Source organism: Microplitis mediator, chromosome 5 (genome assembly GCF_029852145.1).
Source record: "Microplitis mediator isolate UGA2020A chromosome 5, iyMicMedi2.1, whole genome shotgun sequence".
In the NCBI taxonomy this organism is placed as follows: domain Eukaryota; kingdom Metazoa; phylum Arthropoda; class Insecta; order Hymenoptera; family Braconidae; genus Microplitis; species Microplitis mediator.
In genome coordinates, this window is record NC_079973.1 from 11,336,347 (window position 1) to 11,345,950 (window position 9,604).

Here is a 9,604-nt window from a genome sequence, read left to right on the forward strand (position 1 = left end):
GAGCATCTGTAATATTTACTCTGTTTCATATTAGCGAGCATAAATCTTCCGAGTCCTCAAAGGTCCACTAAAGCGATACCTTTTCTAGTAAAACAACAATGGTGAAAGTTTTATAGCTTTCTGCGTCATCGGCAAAGGAACAGCATAACTTTGGCAAAGGAAGACGGCAGAAGTTAGGTAAGCCAGGTAGGTAGATATTCTCAGCAGCCCAAAATTTGTAGTGGCCTTCAAGATTTTTTTTTGTTACCTAAAACACCATAACGAACGGTACGTAATAAAAATTAACATGAAGATGCAACAGGCGCGTGGCCGCACGTGTCCCCTCGCTCAAGTTTAGTAAAAGAAAGGTAATCTCGAGACAAGAAGCAGAGGTAAGGTCATAAAATATCTAGACTTACTCCTGCAACAATGTCTTGATTGTAAAACTCAGGTATACAGTTGTATATATTTGTAAGGAATAAAATGTTTGTTTGAAAAATTTAGAATCTGAATTTTCATCACCGAATATTTTTGAAAAATTTTATTTAAATTTCAAATGAATTATTTATTTATTTCCTTGTTGATACAATAAAACACCTGAATATTTTTCAATTTTCTCGGTATATAGGGGAAGGAGGGCGAAATGGGCCCCTGGGGAAAAATGGGCCCCTTAAATTTTGGGGACCCATTTCGCCCCCAAATCATTCGAGGCACTCAAAATTTTAAAGAGCCCATTTATCCCCCCCTCCCCTACTAGGGAGAGTGGGGCAAAATGGGCTGACATTTATATTACATATAAGCCCTCATTTCTTAAGGGGTCCATTTTGTCCCCCCCCCCCTTCCCCTATGTTGGTACTGTTCCGGGATCGAAAAATTTGATCTGACTTTAGTCTAATTGGACTGCATTTGAACTAATTGGTCTGTATTTGAACCAGTTGATCTGTTTTTGATCTCCTATTATGGGAACTGTCCGCATAATGTTATGGGAACCATTCCCATAATGTTGTGGGAACCATTCCCATAATTTCATAAAAATTTTTTTTTGCAAGATAGTGTAGAAATTTCCCTCACGATATGAAGAGATTTAAATGAAGATTCTTCGACGCTTAGTTTGTTAAAAGCAATAAATTTTTGTTAAGAATTTTAATGTTTTGGCCAAATAGAAATTTTTTTTCAATGTTTGAATTTTTGTTTTTAAATTTAATAATATTTCTGTGTATTGTAGAAGTGATTACTACATTTTTCTTTAAATTAATTTTTTCATGATAGTATGGGAACCATTCCCATAATATTATGGAAATCATTCCCATAATGGTATAGGAACTATTCCAATAGCGTTCTGGGAACCATTCCTATAATATTATGGGAATAGTTCCTTGCCATTCCTATAATGTTATGGGAATGGTTCCTATAATTTCTGGGAATGATTCCTATAAAATATACGGTTCATTCCTGTATATTATGGGAATGATTCCCATAATATTATAGAAACAATTCCTATAAATTATAGGAACCATTCCTATAGTTATCGAAACCATTCCTATAATGTTATGGGTAGCATTCCCATAACTATAAGAACAGTTCCTATAATTATAGGAACTGCTCCCATAATTTATGGTCATAATTCCTATGTTCGTAGAGGAAAAAATTTTATAGAATTATGGAAACCGTTTCCATAATTTTCTTTCTGTGTACGAAAACAAGTCTGATATTGGCCTGGATAAGGAATAGTACAAATGAAAACCTTTTGAATTTCCGTATAAAATAAATACAATTTAACAACCTATTTTCGAATTCATTATTTTATTTCGAAACAGATCTAATTTTTTGACCTGGAATTTCTCACCATGCAGTGTTACACTTTTTTTATTTGCAAAAATAATAACATTTATGAATTTCTACAAAAAACATTTTATATGGAAATGTTACAGATTTTATTTTCTATAATTTTTATGAAACTGTTTTTCCATGCAAAAAAAAAATGTCAATATGTTACAAAAAATACGTTATGCTACACAAAATAAACTATTAAATTTTACATTGACATGAACTTACATTCAATTATAATGATACAATATCTATGTATGTGTATATTTTTCATCCCTGTTTACTTGCACGTCTCTATCGCTTTGAAAGGACGACAATTTTCTATATAACATATATTATTTCCCTGGGCATCATATAATACGTACATATACTAGTGTCATTAATCATTTGTTCATAGAGCTGCCTTAACTATTTTTGGATAGTTTGCGGCTTATGGTTAGATTATTAGGATCGTTTCTATACTTATATATACATGTATATATAAATATACATTTAAATAAATATACATTTTTCTTCAAATGTTTGGTTTTTTAAATCTATTATATTAATAAAGACATTATCCAATAACTTTAAGAACTTACCTTAAAAGCGTTCCGTTTTTCTTCTCTCTTTTGCTTTCGAGTGACTAAACGGCACTCTTTTTATTGCACTTACACGATCAATGGAAAATTTGCCCACGTTGTTCTCCTAAACAAATGATAATTTAAATGATAAAGCTGAGATGACGAAATCATAGGCCGATTCCTTGATTTCTGCTTTTTATTCCATGTTCAGAGCTTTTATAAAAAAAAAAAAAACATCGTGACAAAAATTTCGACCAACTCGTTTTGATTGTTAAAAATTTATCGAACCATAAATTATATCATATTTATTTAAAAGAATACCGCGCATCCAAAAAGAAACGGTTTTATTGCTACAGATATTTTTTGGCGCCATCTTAAAAATAGAATTTTTTTCTACATGAAAAAACTATGCTTCAATAATATTTTGACTAGTCATAATTATTAGAGGTGTGAATAGGTCCAACTTTCGAATTACTCGTATCGAATCGAATTGAACTAATCTACAAGATAATTACTTTTGGTTACTTTAGAATACTCAGCTCACCATTCCTGGATAAAATAATTTCAAGCCAAAGTAATGTTAAAATTTATTTTCGGCCGGAAATAGGCCCAGGTAGTGAACATAAGAATGAAAACTAGTCAAGCCGAAAAATGACCGATACTTAAGCCTACCCGGGTCGAAAAAATGAACTTCAATTTCAACCTCCAAATTGCGGCTGCAAATAAACGTATTCTAGAACCTCATTTGAACCTCTATACGCTTATTTCTGTTTTTGCACTATAGCGGTTCAAACGAGGTTCTATTTTTCGACGAGGGTAAAAAAAATTGAAAATAGGCTAACTAAATTTCCAGCCTGTTTATTACAGAGTAATAAAATTTCGACCAGAACTAGCCATTTCACTTTTTTTCGGTATATTTTCGATCAAATATTTTTACACTAGATAAATTGAATATTTGAAAGCTCTTCAGAATTTTTGATTAGAATCAAATAATTGAATTTGATTCGATTCGATCCAATCACGATTTGTGAACCCCCAATAATTATACTATTGAGTGAAAGTATTTCAATGTTCATCATAAAATAAATGACTTACTCGTGAAAAAGTATCTGAGGTAATAATTACTTAATGACAAAATATATTAAGTCAACATGATTTCTGGAAAAAAAAAAAATTATATCATGTTTTTTTTAAGGTCATAATATTTATTGTCATAATTTGCTGATGTTAACATAAGTTTCTCTACAGCTTATTTAGATCTAGTATTAAAACGCTATTTTTTGTTTCAAATTTTAAGTATACTACCTGTACCTACTTAATTTGTTATTACTGTAATTATTTTTGATTTTGGTCAAACACCTTATTGTTACGTAAACTGACACAAGTACAATCAATAGTAAACATAATGTAAGTTAATGCTTCGCAAAAATAATGAGTACATAATGCGGTATTCATTTCTCCTAATCTACCAAGCTAGCTATTAAAGTATTGAGAGACGTTTATTATAACTATATTAAAATGAATAAATGGAATGGTCAAAAATCCATGAAAAATGTACGAAAAAAGAGAATAAAAGGCAAGGCAACAGTCGTACAAAATGCATGTGTATGTATTATACGTGAGAAATCGTCGATGAAGAAGGGAATGAAAGCGTAGAGGGGGTTGATTAATTGACACTACTGAAGTTCTAGAGAGAGACGTCACTTGCAAGACTGCCTATATCTATACCACGTGCTTTGTTTACTTTGTTCAAAAACCTGAAATGTCTTTGTCCCGATCACTATGTATGCTACGATACACCCGGGTCAAAAAATTAGATCTGTTTTAAAATAATTGATAAATTCAAATTTTTTTTCTTGAATTTAAGTTTATAAATCGTATTTACTTTATATAAGAATTTAATCTGTTTTTGCCCGTACTATTCCTTATCCAGGCCAATATTAGACTTATTTTCGTATGGTATTTAGTCTGTTTTAAATTGCGTTTAGACTGAAAACAGATTTTTTTATTATAATTCATGGTCTGTGTTCAATAGTTTTTAAGGACAAAAACTGACTTTATTTACTATAATTTTTAGTCTGTTTTTAATCGCTTTTAGATCAAAAACAGGATTTTTTACAAGTATAAAGAATAATAATAATAATAAAGATTCATAAATTTATTTTAATTTTCTTGAAATTTGAAACATGCTAATGCGCTTCCGTAATAAGATGTCACAAGAATTTTGATGGTTTCTAATGCCAAAATATTTTCGATTTTATCCAGAAAATAAGGAAAATTTCTTGACATTTTAAGAGTTATTTTATTACTTTTATTCAATACTATAAATATTCAGTCAAGACAACTAAAACTTAAGTTGTCAAACTTTCATCAACTATCGACATTTTTAAACAAAAGACACTAAATAAATAGTAAACAAAACATAATCAATTCTGTAACTTAATATATTTTTTATAAATATTGCCCATAAATAAAAATATTACAAGTCCATGATTTAATCTAGTTTTGTCCTTGCAAATTTTCAGAACTAAAATTTTGTAAAGTTCAAGAATTAATCTAGTTTTGTCTGCCCGTAACGCAATTGTTTTTTAAAACAACAGATCAAAAACAGCTTAAAATTTTTATAAAAGATCAAAAACAGATCAAATAGTCCAAGTAGACTAAAATCAGATCAAATTTTTCGGTCCGGGTAGATAAAAAACGGATTTAAAATTTAATAGAAGTTCAATAACAGACCAAGTAGTCCAAATACCGTCCAGTTAGACTAAAATCTGATCAAATTTTTCGACCCGGGCATATATCAATAAACACACTTTTAAAATTATCACAACATTTACTATTTTGATTGCCAATTTGTATATAATTTCCTTAATTGGTTTTTTTTTAATCCCACTACAACAGGGTTGCCTTTAAGTTGACAATGAACAATTAAATTTATATTGAATTTTGTACAACATGTTGGATACAAGACAATATATATTATGATCATAGTATCGAATTTAATGCATTACTAGATTGAATTGTTTATGAACAGCTTTTCTTTGAGGAAGGGAATAAAATGGAAGTTCAGAACATTGATGCAGAAATATCTAATACAGCTACTGTATATTCTCCCAATATATATTTCTGCACTCAAGGCAGCTGATAGTGTCACCCTCAAAACCTATAACTTGGCGGGGCACACAGCATGGGGGATAGTCTTTTCTCCCCTCTACTTTGGCGACCTTTTCTACAATAAACTGGAGAAAGTTTTCAGGGGACCATTGGCACGCGCGTCAACCCCTGTACCTTATTGTATTCATTCTGTAGCCCCATCCCCCCTCGACTGGCCAACGAAATCGTCACTGAGCTGCACAAATCATTTCGCCTCACTACCGGTTGCCTCGGTACATTTCTTGTTGCTTCAAACGCGTTTAGAAGCAGACGAACGGGCCTTATATCACTGGATTTTAAGAAATGAGTGTTTAGTTTGTAATATTACTAATAGTATTGCGTTGGAAAATAATTAAGAGTGCGATTAGTAAGTTTTCAAAAATAGTGCGGTGTTATTTGGTGGTTGAAAGTTATTATTTAGTTGTTATATTTGTGAGAAAAATGACGAGCTCAGCTTATTATTCAAATTGTGAACCTGGATATTGGCCTTATAATCAATTTCCTGATGTGTGCAACACTGGGTCAATTCATCCCACGTCAACGTGCCAGCAAATGCCTCTATATCAGAATCACCAGCAACAAAACTTACCAAGTTATGGTGTGAACAATAATAACACTAGTTCAAATGTACCTCCTCCTACCAGCCTTCTAGAGACAATTCTGCGACATGGGAAAGAAGCAGTTAGTGAAATATACAGTTCAGGTAATAAACCAAATCCCGAACTGCAGACAGCTTCATACATTCAAGGAACAACTCCTCCCTATACTCCATCTTCCTCGGATCAGAATTCTCCATTGAGAAGTGTCGACATGAGTACTCCGTCTCGGGAAAAGTTTGAGTTGTCACAAAAATTACTAGAGGCTGACGAAAAATACAAAGAGTGCAATTATTCTATGCTGAGGAGTAATATCGGAAATTGTGGTCCGTCTGTGAATACATCTCTTCCTAATTCAAATGATTACAAATCTGCAAAAATGGAGTACGAGTCGGATGATGATGACAGATATGAAGAATCGGATATTGCACACTCCCCGGAAGATGGCAAACCAGTTTTACATCCACCGGTTGATTATCCTTGGATGAAGTCTAATTATGGTGGTAATAAGTCGTTTTATTTTCTTCTTAATTATGCCCTTGCAATTTCTTTTCCGTACACTGTAAAAAAAGCGGTGTTAAAAATGGACACATTTTAACTCCGGGCGGTGTTAAAATGAAATTACACCGGTGTAGGAGGTGTAATTCGGCGGTGTTAAAATACCGGTGTACAAGCGAGATAAACTGCGTCCGCTCAGAGTATTAACTCTGGGATGCTTATAAAACGCAAAATATATCTTGTCACACACACGCATTCAAACATGCGCACACACACACGCATAAACACGCTTGCGCGCACATATACTTAAACACGCAAGCGTACAAACAAGCGAGCACACATACACGTGCGTGCACTCGCACTCAAACACATATGCACACACGCACACACATTTGCACACATTCCCAAAGTAAAATATTTCAGCACCGGAAAATTTAATTTAACACCGGTAAAGAATATTTACATCGGTGGCGGCGTTATTTTCACACCACTTTTGGTGTTAAAATTTAACACCGCTAATTTTAACACTTACACCGCTTGGACTTACCCCAGTGATTTTTTACAGTGTATTAAATTTGTATTTGATTATCCTTCTTTTTTTATTCCATTTCAAACAACGTTCCTGTATATATAGGGGTGGGGGGAGACGAAACGGGGTATTTAAAGGAATACTAAATTTTCAGGGACTCAAATACGTGGAATTTTTTTTTCTTTTAATGACATTCAAAGTGAATAGGAAAAGTTCTTAACTGCCGGTAAAAAAAAAATTTTCATTTTCTGTGGGCGAAATGGGGTAACTCCTAAAAAAGGTAAAAAAAAAAATTTCTGGATATTAAATAAATTCGATTAAATTAAATTTTCTTGTAAGTAATTGACCTAAAGAAAAATTACATTTTACATAATTATTCGATATAAAGGATGAAAAAAAAAATTTTAGCAGTTTTTATCGTAAAATTAAAGGTTTTAACATTTTCCGACTGAGAAATAAACTTTTTTTATAAAATTATTGGAGTACCTCCCCTTCTCCCGTATTACCCCTCTCTCCCTTATATTATCGAAATTTTTGTAAAATTCATGCACCTGAAAATCGGAACGTTTTTTGTGAAACGAAAATAAAAATTTGAAAAATAGAAACTCAACTAGATGACTAGATTTCTAAAATGTTTCGCCCATAGACGCTGGTATGTCAGCCGAATATTTTCGGCGACCCCAACTTCCGGAACTACCCCCCAAGCAGTCAAATTACATAAATTTTTTTCACTTTCGTTGCGCAAAAAACGTTCCGATCTTGAAATACATTAAAATTCCATGTTTTTTAAATTAACTAGCATTCGTTTTTCACAGATGGCACTGCGATGGGCCAAAAACGTACCAGACAAACCTACACCCGTTATCAAACATTGGAATTAGAAAAAGAATTTCATTTCAATAAATACTTAACCAGGCGTAGAAGGATCGAAATCGCAACCTCGTTGAGTCTCACAGAACGGCAAATAAAAATTTGGTTTCAAAATAGAAGAATGAAGGCCAAGAAAGACGGCAAGATGGGAGGCTTCAATTTAGACAGCAGTTTCAGCGATGAAATTCCATCTCCAAAACCACGTGAACCAGAGACGCTTCCGATGATGACGTCAGTCAATTCCACAAATTCGATGTTTCACAACAACACGTCGAACCATAGCTTAAATTCTGTTCCATCACCGTCGATTAACGTCCATCAGCAGCAGCATCAATTGCATTCTGCTTACCTAAGTTATCATCAATATTCGCAAGAACATTTATACCCAAGTCAAGATCACTTTCCCTATCGTGGCATGCATTCCTATACGGAGAAGCTCAGTTGAACCTAAACTTAAAATTCTAAATAGATGGTAACACTAGATATATATATATATATATATATAGGCAGCTGCTTGAAAGTAACCATTATAATTTATGACTAAACGGTACGAATGGCCATCCTACGTCAGGTATTTAGGACCCGTTTCTTTACGTTTGAAATCGCACGGGATAACATCGTAATTTCTGACGGACTCAAACTTTTCTTTATCTTTCTTTGTTCTCGCGTGAACAATAATCAGAAAAAAGTCATAATAGAATATTTACCCTAAGCAAATTGTGTTTATGAACGAATCCTTTAAAGAAAAAAATGTTTTCTGTAATTATTTGGAAATTTGTCAGCTTATTGGAAATCATGTTTTCAGTAAACTCTTAAGTTATTTATCGATATTTGCCATCTGAAATACTAATTTACACGACAAAATAAGAAATTTTAAATGCTTCGTAGTTTGCAGAATCAGCTCTCGAAAAAATTAATATATTATATATTTTTATCAATATCAATGAGATTTTTCAATTTGTTATAAAGACAAGCTTTTATTAGTGCAAAATTTTTTTCCAATTTTTGATTTCTATCTTTCTTTGGAACGATATTTTCTTTCCCCGCTTTTTTTATTTATTGATGTAAAAGCTAAGGTGAGTGACCTGTTAAACTTTGAACTAAAGTGTCCAAATTTCACGAAATTTTATAATTTTTTAATACAAATTAGTTTTTGATAAATAAAATTAGAACTAAATATCGACTTTAATGATATCATATGTATGTATAAATAGGTACCTGACAACAACTAAGCAAATCATGAAGTTTGCTAAACTTGAGTACCTACCCGTATGAAAAAACAACATATGGTTAAAATATATGAAATCATATATTATATTTGCAACAAAAAAATATATGATATATTTTATTGTATATTATAAAAAATCATATAGAGATTTTGGCCTATTTAATATAAAATTATATACATTAGTAAATATATGTACTCTATATATGTAATTTATATGATTTTTACATTAAGATATATACATTTACATTTACTTTAAAATATATTGTATTGATATATTTCCTTTTATATTCAAAAAATATAAAATTTTTATATGAAATGAAGTATATGGTAGCTTATAATTTATATTATATATGGCACCATA

At 31.8% G+C, this 9,604-nt stretch overlaps 1 protein-coding gene across 1 annotated transcript; it reads left to right on the top strand.

Annotated features, from left to right (window-relative positions):
- Window positions 1–5,963: 5,963 nt before the first annotated feature.
- LOC130668745 (homeobox protein Hox-B5a-like) lies at window positions 5,964–8,460 on the top strand. The gene is made up of 2 exons (XM_057471177.1): window positions 5,964–6,621; window positions 7,961–8,460. The coding sequence occupies exons 1-2, from the start codon at window positions 5,964–5,966 to the stop codon at window positions 8,458–8,460; spliced, it is 1,158 nt and encodes a 385-aa protein (XP_057327160.1).
- The last annotated feature ends 1,144 nt before the right edge of the window (window positions 8,461–9,604 follow it).